General features: G+C 38.6%; 1 protein-coding gene across 2 annotated transcripts in view; it reads left to right on the top strand.

Moving 5' to 3' along the window:
- Window positions 1-546: 546 nt before the first annotated feature.
- Ccdc175 (coiled-coil domain containing 175) overlaps window positions 547-10,379 on the top strand; it is a 59,662-nt gene continuing 49,829 nt past the window's right edge. For both annotated transcript variants that reach the window (XR_016537549.1, XM_090344208.1), the window contains exons 1-4: window positions 547-731; window positions 2,355-2,440; window positions 5,551-5,662; window positions 8,630-8,765. Coding sequence is in view for 1 of the 2 variants with exons in the window: in XM_090344208.1 (XP_090200334.1) it covers window positions 584-731; window positions 2,355-2,440; window positions 5,551-5,662; window positions 8,630-8,765 (482 nt within the window). In the remaining variant the exon portion in view is untranslated. The remainder of the gene's footprint in view (window positions 732-2,354; window positions 2,441-5,550; window positions 5,663-8,629; window positions 8,766-10,379) is intronic.

Raw genomic sequence — 10,379 nt, 5'->3', positions numbered from 1 at the left:
CACAGGAATAGATAACAAAACAAAATCCCACAATGATTCACATATATATGCGTGATGGATATGTGATATGTACCATACATTATGCATGATATATATCATATACATCATATTTATTACATTATATTATTTTATATATTATACTATATATTGTATGTTATACATTATATTGTATTGTTATATTGTAATATACTATATATTATTATATATCACATATATGACATAATTATATATAATATGACATATGCTAATATATGTTTATATATGATGAATATTGTTTATAAATTTGTAAATACACTACTATCTTATTATGACCTTGGGACGTTTACTTAGTCGTGGGAGGAGAAAAACTAGGAGAAAATGAGGAAGGGGGTGACACTGTTCAAAAGGAATTGCACCTGAATCATGTAACTGTAACCCTTCTGTATATCACATTTACAAGAAAAAAATAAAACAAAAATGTAAAAACTTAGTTGAACCGGCTTTCGCTGTAGACCACGAGGGGGCGCACGAGGACCTCGGCATCCTCGTTGCCCGTAGCAACCGGCATCCTCAAGCCTAGGAGGTTGTGGGCCACAGCAGCAAAATGTCTTGGAACCCCACGAACAGCTTGGTCACTGACCTGGACAAGGATGTCGCCGTCTCCACCGGCTTGTCCTTGGATCTATTCACCTTCCCCACGACTCTGGGCTCCTCTGTGGCGACCGCCGCGCTGGAGCAGCTCTATGCCATGGGTGAGAAGCTCCAGGAATGCAAAGTGCAGGAACAGGCTGAGGCCTGGTGGAGCTCAGCCGGGAAGCCTCCCCTCGGCCAGGGCTTCACTGATGAATAGGAAAGGAAAAGGCGGAGGGGAACTTGTTTTTTTGTTTTGTGTTGTTTTGTTTTGTTGTTTTTGTTGTTTTTTTGTTTTACTATTAAATTAGGAAAGTTTAGACTTCAATGAGCCCAGGTCAGCATAATCCCTTACTTAGAAAGCTCCTTGTGTTCATCCAAGAAAGGGCATTTCTTGGTAGCCCCTCAAAAATCATTTAGTCCAAACAGCCAAACATCTCACTGTTTTATTCTAGATTAATCACCTTACTGCTTCAAAATAATCCTAGTGGATGTTGTTTTTAAAAGAAAGATAGTTTCTTCCTTCATAAAAGGCTTAATTTAATTTCACAATTCTCAGGCAGGCTTGGATAAGTGTTAGCATGAAGAATGCTAACCACTAAGGAGATTGTACATCGTTCACATGGTAATATTCATTGTTAATGATCAGTGTCATTGCTAGACCTTGGACCTTGAACTATTTTCATACTGCTCTGTGGCTGGCCCTGTCCGTAAGGCTCAGTGCTCAGGCACAAAGACATTTTTCTACAAATAATGGCTCGACTGTCAGAAAACTTGATAGAAAAAAACTTCATGATGCCTTCTTGCTATGAATGTGGATTGTAAAATATGTAGCTCTTCATTCCATTTGCAAGTGGAACAAGAACCTGCTCAAACAAGTAAACAAACCAAAAACACCACTGGAAATAAGTAGTGCCCCTGAGTCTTTAACATGATGGCTTGCAAAGGCACTTAAAGAATGTGTGGAGAGGGACCGAGAGTTTGGCCTAGTGGTAGAGTGCTTGCCCAGCATGCACGAAGACCCAGGTTCGATTCCTCAGCCCCACATACTTAGGGGAAAAAAAGCCAGAACTGGTGCTGTGGCTCAAGTGGTAGAGCTCTGGCTTTGAGAAAGCCCAAGGACAGTGCTCATGCCCTGAGCTGAAGCCCAGGACTGGCAAAAAAAAATGGATGGAGAAATATACATACATACATATATATATATATATATATATTATATATCCAGAGAGAGAGAGAGAGAGAGAGAGAGAGAGAGCGCTAGTGATGGAAACAAATTCTTCACAATTTCCAGTTTTACATATATGCAAGCCCATTCCATGTGTCAGATTTTTGCATGGGAGTAAAAATAACAATGGCTTTTTAACAGTTTATCTGATGTGTGTGGCATAACACAGTATTACTTTATATTTAGTATGTGTGTATACATACAGAATCATACCTAACCAAACCTACCTTATAGCCATATTAGATTTAACCCTCTTATAAGTGTCAATATTATTGTCCTATCTTATTCATATTCTTTCTGCCAAAACTTTTGCAAAGAGGAGTTTGTCTCCAAAAAAGCATAAAATGCTTATCTAAATTAGAATACTAGGAAGTAGAAAATGGCAAGTACCAATGAAGTTCACATAAAGTACAATACACTTAGAAATAGATGTAATTCTAGTATTTGAACCAGAATATAAAGGGTTAAATAGGATTTGAATAGAGAAAAGATCTAATTTTCTAATCTCTTTTCTTTTTAGAAAAATCTCTGGAAAATGACTATTTCAAATGTGATGACGAAGTTAGGATCTTTCTTAAGGATATTGCTGTAGCTGTTAAAAAATTGGTATTGTATTGTCTATTGTAGCTACTTTTTCCATCATTTACTGTGTTATCTGTCAAAGCTATCTTTTTTCAATAATTCATTTAATCTTTTAAAAACCTAAACTTGGCACTAATTTTGTTCAACTTACTTTAATAGGTGAATAGGCAAACTATTTGCCTTGAGTTAAAAATATTTTTCTTTCAACTTACAAAGTATTTCCATCGGTAGAGAATGTTGCCTACTTTTCTAGGTTGTAAGTGAAATAAGGGTGCTGGGCTGAGGATGAGGACAAGTGTGCTTAGTAAGCAATAGGGGCAATAAAAGGCCTTAGTGGAAAGACCAAGTGGTAAATGCCTACATACTAAGATGTAACCAATTCTTCGAATCAATCAATTAACCAATCAACCAACCAACAACCGACAAAAACCACTGTTAGGTCCAGGAACATGGTCTAGTGGTAGTGCTCCCTCGCATGCACAAAGCCCTGGGTTTGTTTCCTTGGTACCACATACACAGAAAAAGCCAGAAGTGGTGCTGTGGCTCAAGTGGTAGAGCGATAGCCTTGAGAAAGCCCCAAGGATGATGACCAGGCCCTGAGTTCAAGCCCTCAGGACTGGCAAAAACAAAAAAAACAAAACACTATTACCAACCAACAACCAGTCAACCACTCACCCAACAACCACCATCCAACCACAACAAACTGGTGATTTTAAATATCACCTGCAGCCAGACACTGGTGGTGTGTGCCTATAATCCTAATTACTCAGAAGCCTGAGATCTGAGGAGCAGCCAGGAAGAATAGGACTCATCTCCAATGAGTCACTCAAAACCTGGAAGTGGTGCTCAATGGTAGAACACAAAAGAAGCTCAAGGACAGCATCCAGACCCTGAGTTCAAACCCCTCAATGGACAAAAATAAGTAAATAATAAAAATCACATACATGGCGCTTAATACAGTTTTCTCTAAGCAGCAGATAAAAGTTCATTTGACATCTGTCCACTCCACTGAAGTAGTCGTAGTATTCACGAGAACAACAGAACTCCTTTCAATTGTAATGTAGCTCCTGTCCAAAACATATTTAAGAAAAAAATTTAATTTCCTTCTGAGGTATCACAGACATGTTTTTCATGTCTGGATGATGTCTCCAAGAATTTATCAGCAGGATCAAAATAGTAAAATTTTCATTTGATTTGAAAATACCAACTGTCTATTACATGTTCTAGATCTGACCATGTAGTCATATAAACTGTCAAGTATGTGAGTTGAGTCCATAGATTGCAGATAAAAATCTTACCACTTGAATAGAGATTCCCTTCTTGAATACGTGTGTGTTAAACACGTCACTTAAATATGATGTAAAAATCAATGTTAATAAATTCTTTAAATAAAAAAATTCCAAAAAAATCTTACCATTTGATATTTTACCTTATGTAGTCATGAATGTATAGTACATAGTTGTACTTCATGATCCTACTCAATTGAGACCTCTTGCATAATAAAAAAATATTTAATGAACATCATTTTACTGTCACAGTATACATGATGCTTATGTTAAGCTTTATTCTTCTGGCAGTACAGTATGAACTCAGCCTTGTGCTAGCAATGTAGGTCATCTACCATATAAGCTTAAGGGTTTTTTTGTTTGTTTGTTTGCTTCCAAATAGATGAGCTTTTGCATGGGACTGGCCTCTAGTTCTGCTGGGAGTTTGACCTGGTGGTAGAGGACTTGCCTGTCATGCGCAGGGACCTGGGTTCGATTCCTTGGTACCACATACATTAAAAAAAAAAAAAAGACTGGGAATGGTGCTGAGGCTCGGGTGGTGGAGCTCTAGTCTTGAGGAGGTCCGGGGACAGTGCTCAGGCCCTGAGCTCATGCCCAGGACTGGAGGAAAGAAAAGGAAAGGAGAAGGAAAAAAAAAAAAGATAAAATGGGGTCTTGCTAACTGGCTTTGGAACCATGGTTCACCCAATTTCTACTTCCCTACTGAGATTGTAGGCATGAGCCACTGTGCTCAGATGAATTTTATTTTTTAAGAAAAATAATCATAATGTACATACAATTAATTGTGCAATAATGTGTGTGTGTGTGTGTGTGTGCATGCCAGTCCTGGGATTTGAACTCAGGGCTTGGGTGCGGACCCTGACCTTTTTTGCTCACAGCAAGCACTCTACAGCTTGGGCCACAATTCCACTGCTGTCTTTTTGGTGGCTAGTTGGATAAAAGAGTCTCACAAACTTTCCTGCCTGGTCTGGCTTGGAACTGCCAACCTCAGATTACAGCATCCTGAGTAGCTAGGATCAGATGTGAGCCACTAGCAACCAGCTGTAACTGTTTTAGTAAATAAAATACATTGATGTCATAAAATAACAGTAGCTATTATCACATTTTATATAAGAGATGATTCATTTCTTTTACTGATTAATTTTTGAATGGCTTTTTTCCTTTTTAAAATGGAACTCACGTAAACAAATGAATTGATCTTCTCATCTGACTTGTTTGGGTTTGTAGGTATGAATAAGAAACCTATTTTCCTATACCTAAATAGATTTTTTATAGGAAATTTTCAGTTTTTTAGCAATGGCTTTCCTTTTTAATGTTACCCTTCCTGTGGGGATATCTCTTTTTAAACTAATTGAAACATCATATAAGAGGCACACATACCAGGAAGATTACTAACTAGAAAAAAGCAGGAATTTTAAAAATAAACAACAAGACCTCGAAAACTGGCTATAGAATATGTTCTTTTTATTCCAATAAAAAATAATGGTAGATGGGCCGGGGATCTGGCCTAGTGGTAGAGTACTTGCCTAGCATGCGCGAATACCCAGGTTCGATTCCTCGGTACCACATACATAGAAAAAAGCCAGAAGTGGTGCTGAGGCTCAAGTGGTAGAGCTCTAGTCTTGAGAAAGTCCAAGGACAGTGCTCATGCTCTGAGCTCAAGCCCAGGACTGGCAAAATAAATAAATAAATAAATAAATAAATAAATAAATAAATAAATAAATAAATAATGGTAGACAATGTTTAGTGAAAATTAGATCCTAGAAAATACTTATAGAGGTCCATTTAGGTGACTACTCATTATTTTGGTACATTATTTTGTTTAAATGTAACTTAACTTTTTTTCAGGAAGAAATGAGAAAACACATGATTTATCTTTTGGAAATTGAGAGTATGGAGTTGAGCAGGCTCTACTTTCTGCTGGAGTCTGTGCCTGCCATCTTTCACAGGGAAATGGAAGGTATTTCTGAGGTTATCAGCTGTAAAGGCTGAGTTTATTTCCTATGAAAATAGAACCCAGTACTTTTACCAAGTACTTTGTCACTTAGATAAATGCAACTAGAAAGATTACTTAAAACAGCATATGATTGAACTTGTTTTCCTTCTATTTTTATGAAAAAACCCCCAACATACTCTATATAGAAATTTAAATCATTTGGTGCCTATATAGACTAAAGATATATGGATTAGCCTATCCCAAAGTGATATTTATACAATTAAAGTGGACAGCTTGGGTAACTTAACCATCTATTCTGTGATTTCAGAGACTCTAGGTACTTAATCTAAGCAAGGTAATTCAATGTTTGTCCTTTTGTGACTTGCTTATTTCACTTAAGCATAATGTCTTCCAGGTTCACTCATACTGTGGCATGTTTCAGAACTTCCTTCCTCTTAAAGGTGATTAATATTCCATTACAAGTACTTTCCACCACCCACACTGCTTACCTAGCCCTGCCTGGTGGATATGTTGATTCTTCTACAATTATGGATAATACTAGATAACAAATGTCTATTTTGAGGCTCTACTTTCAAGTTCTTTTGGATTTATCTGCAGAAATGCAATGACTAGATTGTACAATAATTCTGAATTCACTTCTCAAGGAACCAGCATTTAGTGTTTTGCAAGAGACCGCACCATTTTGCAGGGCCAGCAGCAGTACAAAGGGATTCTAGTTTTACCATACCCTTGTTAACGCTTGTTACTTCCCGCATTGTTTTAATTTTCATTAAGCATGGGCTGGAGCCATTTTGTAGTTTTAATTTGTATTTTCCCACTGTTTCGTGATGTTGAACATTCTTTGCTGACCTTATGGGCTATTAGTATATCTTCTTTGGAGAAATGTTTATTCAGATCCTTTGTTCATCCTTTCATTGGACTTTGTGGTGTCATTATTGTTACTGAGTTGTAGTAATTCTTCTTGTATGCCAGATGGTAACCCTTTATTAGATATACAAATATTTTTCCTCCATCTCGTGACTTGTGTCTTTACTCTGCTTATACAGACCTCTGAGAAACAAAACTATAAAAACCGATTGCAGTTCAAATGCATCTTTATTTTTCTTTTCCCACTGGTGTCTGTAGAGGGCACTAGAGCGCTCAAGGCGGCTTTGAGAGGCCAGGATTCTGCAGCAACCCCATGGTCTGCAGTGCCAGCCGTACTTTTTGGTATAGGGTCACAAAGACAAACCTTACACCAAGTGTAAGGAGCTTCCCTTACACTTCGTTGGGTAGTGCTACCATGACTTTGGAAGTGTGGCACCTGTGTGCAGACAAAAAGCCCCAACACTTCAGAGGGCAGACTTGTAGGAAATTCTACCAGCACAGAATTTCTTACACCTTTTTGCTGTGGAGTGAACCACAGCCTTCTCCAGTGAAGCCTACCTGTCAGGCTGGAGATGCTGCCTTCTAGAACTCTATCCTGGCCACGGGGGTGGCAGCTGCTCTTCCTACCTCTTATTATTCCTCAGTCCTTTAGGACTGAATTCTCCTAACTTCTTTCTCTCTGTTCCCTTGTTATCTATCTAGTCTTCTGTTGCACGTAGATGTCGTATATAATAAACTTCTGATCCGTTTCTATGAGATCTCTGTCTCCTAAGTACACTCTGAATGATGCGGTATATGATCAAACAATATGTTTGGCGTTAGTTTAATGTGACAGAAAATCCACAAGCTACCTGTGCCTAGAAAAAGTAAGGCTTAGAAGAGTCTACACTAAAGACAGCACTAAAAGCACTTCCATTTTATTACCTTTGATCATTTTACTTTATTTTCCATAATGTGGTCTATTTAAACAAAGGGAAAAAACCATTTTATTTCATTTATATTAGTGATGGAGGGGTTGTTGTTACATTTTCACACGTTTACAATATATTTCAATTAATCTTACCTTTTCCCCTTCCTGTCTTCCCAAAACAATTTCCATACATTTGTTGCTCTAATATTTTAGAAGGACAAAATACTAGATTATATTAGCTTATAAAAAAGAAACAGAAAGAAGGAGAAGAAATTGTCTTGCACCTATCTAAACAAGTGTTTAGAATTCCAGGTGTACTGATAAAGGGTTATCATGTGCTAGGTAATCCCCTGAAATCCTCTGTGATTACACTGCTTGTTAAATCTATGAATCACTAGTTTTCTAATACTAACTTCAGGAAAGAGAGTTTGAGGCAATAGGTTTTTTTTTCCCACAAATAAGTTTTAGGGAATGTAATCCCAAAAGAAAGGTGAGGAGACCAAGGCAGGGGCGAAGGGAGAGCCAGTATGAAGTCCATGATGATGTTAGCTTCTGCCAGTTAGAACTTATTAATGGTGAGAACATACCTGTGAGACAGCATTACCTCTTCTTACAACGCCATCTATCAGGAAGATTTTTCTCTTCTCACTTCCTATACTTCCTGGTTATGAGGTAAATGGATATGGTATCTAAAGAAATCCATAATGCAAGCCAAGCATGTGATCCCAGCTACTCAGGAAGCTGAGATCTGAGGATCACAGTTCAAAGGCAGCCTGGGCAGGCAAGTCTGTGAGACTCTTCAATTCATAGGCAAAGAGCTAGAAATGGAGGTGTTAGCTCCATTTCGAGAGTACCAGCTTTGAGTAGAAAAGCCACAAGAGAGTGCAAGGCCCTCAGTTTAGTATTATACTAGCACGCACACATACACACATCTCATCCCAGAAGCAACGAGTCTCAAGCAAGAAATGGGAAGCACAAGGCCAGATGAGAATCAGGTGCTCTTAGACTGCAGTAGAAATCAGAAATTACCAAGGAGAAAAATAGGCAAGATTGAGAGGGACCAAAGTGAGAAGGTAGAGGTGCCTGATCCAGAAAGGTAATTTTTAAAAATACTACAAGAAAGAATTTTTTTGAGATTTGCAAAACATCTACTAATGTACTCTTAATAAATAACATTTCCTCTTGCTTTTAAGAATGTGTCAAAGATGCCCGCAAGTTAAATCTTGCTGAAACGAAAGAAATTGTAAAGAAAATTGGTAACATGGATAACGAAATAATGTGTCTAAAGAAGAGCATACAGGATCTGAATGATGTTAATGAATCTCTACAGTATGTATTTTATAATTCAGTATACCTGAGACTAGGGGCCTGAGGCTAGAGTGGATAAACTCTGGTAAGGGCTTTGCCTTCTTAGCTGAACTGGTAAGTTCAAAGATGGGGATGAGTTGTAGAAGTTGATCCAGACTGACAAAGGGACTAAGGAGAGCAGAACTCTCCAACTACTGCAGCCTAAGAACCTGTGCCATTTCAGAAGCAATTCCATTTCTCAGCAGACTTGGAAAAACCTCATAATACTTGAAAGGTCATCTCTCATAGTAGAAGAAGATGATTTTGTTTTGCCAGTTATGGGGCTTGAACTCAGGGCTTGAGCACTGTCCTTGGACTTTTCTCAAGGCTAGAGCTCTACCACTTGAGCCACAGCATCACTTCCAGCTTTTTTTTCGAACCCGGGTCCTTGTGCATGCTAGGCAAGCACTCTTATCTACCACTAGGCCAAATGCCCAGCTAGGAGATGATCTTTCAATGGTTTTAGCATCCATTTGTTGTGGTATTAAATTTACACCCTCTCCCACTCTAAAGACGATCTTTTGTTATGATTACATTGTAAATGTGTGTCAAGCCAGGTCTGTTCAGTTTGGTGCCTCCAAAACATTGCTATTTATCTTCTGGAGTGCTGAGGATGGGTTTTTAGGAGAGAGGCACAGATTTTAATCTATAATTTAATGAGATAAGTTATGTGATTGTCTGGAGCTCCAGGTCTGACAGCTCTTAGAGTCCTTCCCTTTATTTCTGAGCTATGCTGTGGTAGGCTACATTGTTGCCACTTGGCCTCATTTGCTCCCAAATCTGTAAAATAGAAAACACCCACATCATGAGACAAACATATATTCTGAAAGAAGCAATAAACTCGTTGGATATCTTAGCACTGTGAGCAAATCTGCAAGCCTAATGCACAAATGCCATAATGTTAGTTTTTCCACAGCGAGAAATCTTCAAGAAACATTCATTATAGGGGAAATAGACTCTTTGAAAGCTAAAATAGGTAGAAGCTTGTTTAGTGTCCACGACATCAAAGCATTGGAAATCCAGAGGAAATCCCAAACCCTGGTCTTGCAAACCAGGTCCTCAGAATTACTTGTCCTGGAGAGGCTCCATGGAAGAGAAAATCCCCAGTTTCCGAAGTCTGAGCAACACTATTTGAACCCATGTTAGGAATCACCAATGCAGAGCTGTACAAGGCCCATGCTAGCCATAGTTGCAAGAGAGCACTTAAGTGAGGTCAAGTATTTCTAAACTACCACGCAGCTAAGGATCCCCTGGTGGATATCCACAGCAAGCAACATCACACTTCTATTCTCCTGGAACCCTCAAACCCAAGGGAGCATCAGAATCACCTGGAGGGCTTGTAGGGCAGGGACAAGAATCTATATTTCTGACAAGTTCCCAGGGGACACTAATGCTGCAGGCCCTGATCCAACTTGGAGAAGCAGTGCTGCAAACAAATCCATCTCCCAAAGTTTCTATGTTTTGCTTTCTTCCTATCTTTTCTTTCTTTCTTTTCTTTTGCCTTCCTTCCTTCCCTCTTCCCTTCCTTCCCTCTTTCCTTTCCTTCTTTATTTTTTCCTCTCTATTTTTCTATCTCTCTTTCCCTCCTCTCCCATC

Source organism: Megascapheus bottae, chromosome 14, assembly GCF_031878675.1.
Source record: "Megascapheus bottae isolate mThoBot1 chromosome 14, mThoBot2.hap1, whole genome shotgun sequence".
Taxonomy (NCBI): domain Eukaryota; kingdom Metazoa; phylum Chordata; class Mammalia; order Rodentia; family Geomyidae; genus Megascapheus; species Megascapheus bottae.
The sequence above is the reverse complement of the archived record's forward strand: the minus strand, read 5'-3'. Positions and strand labels throughout refer to the sequence as shown.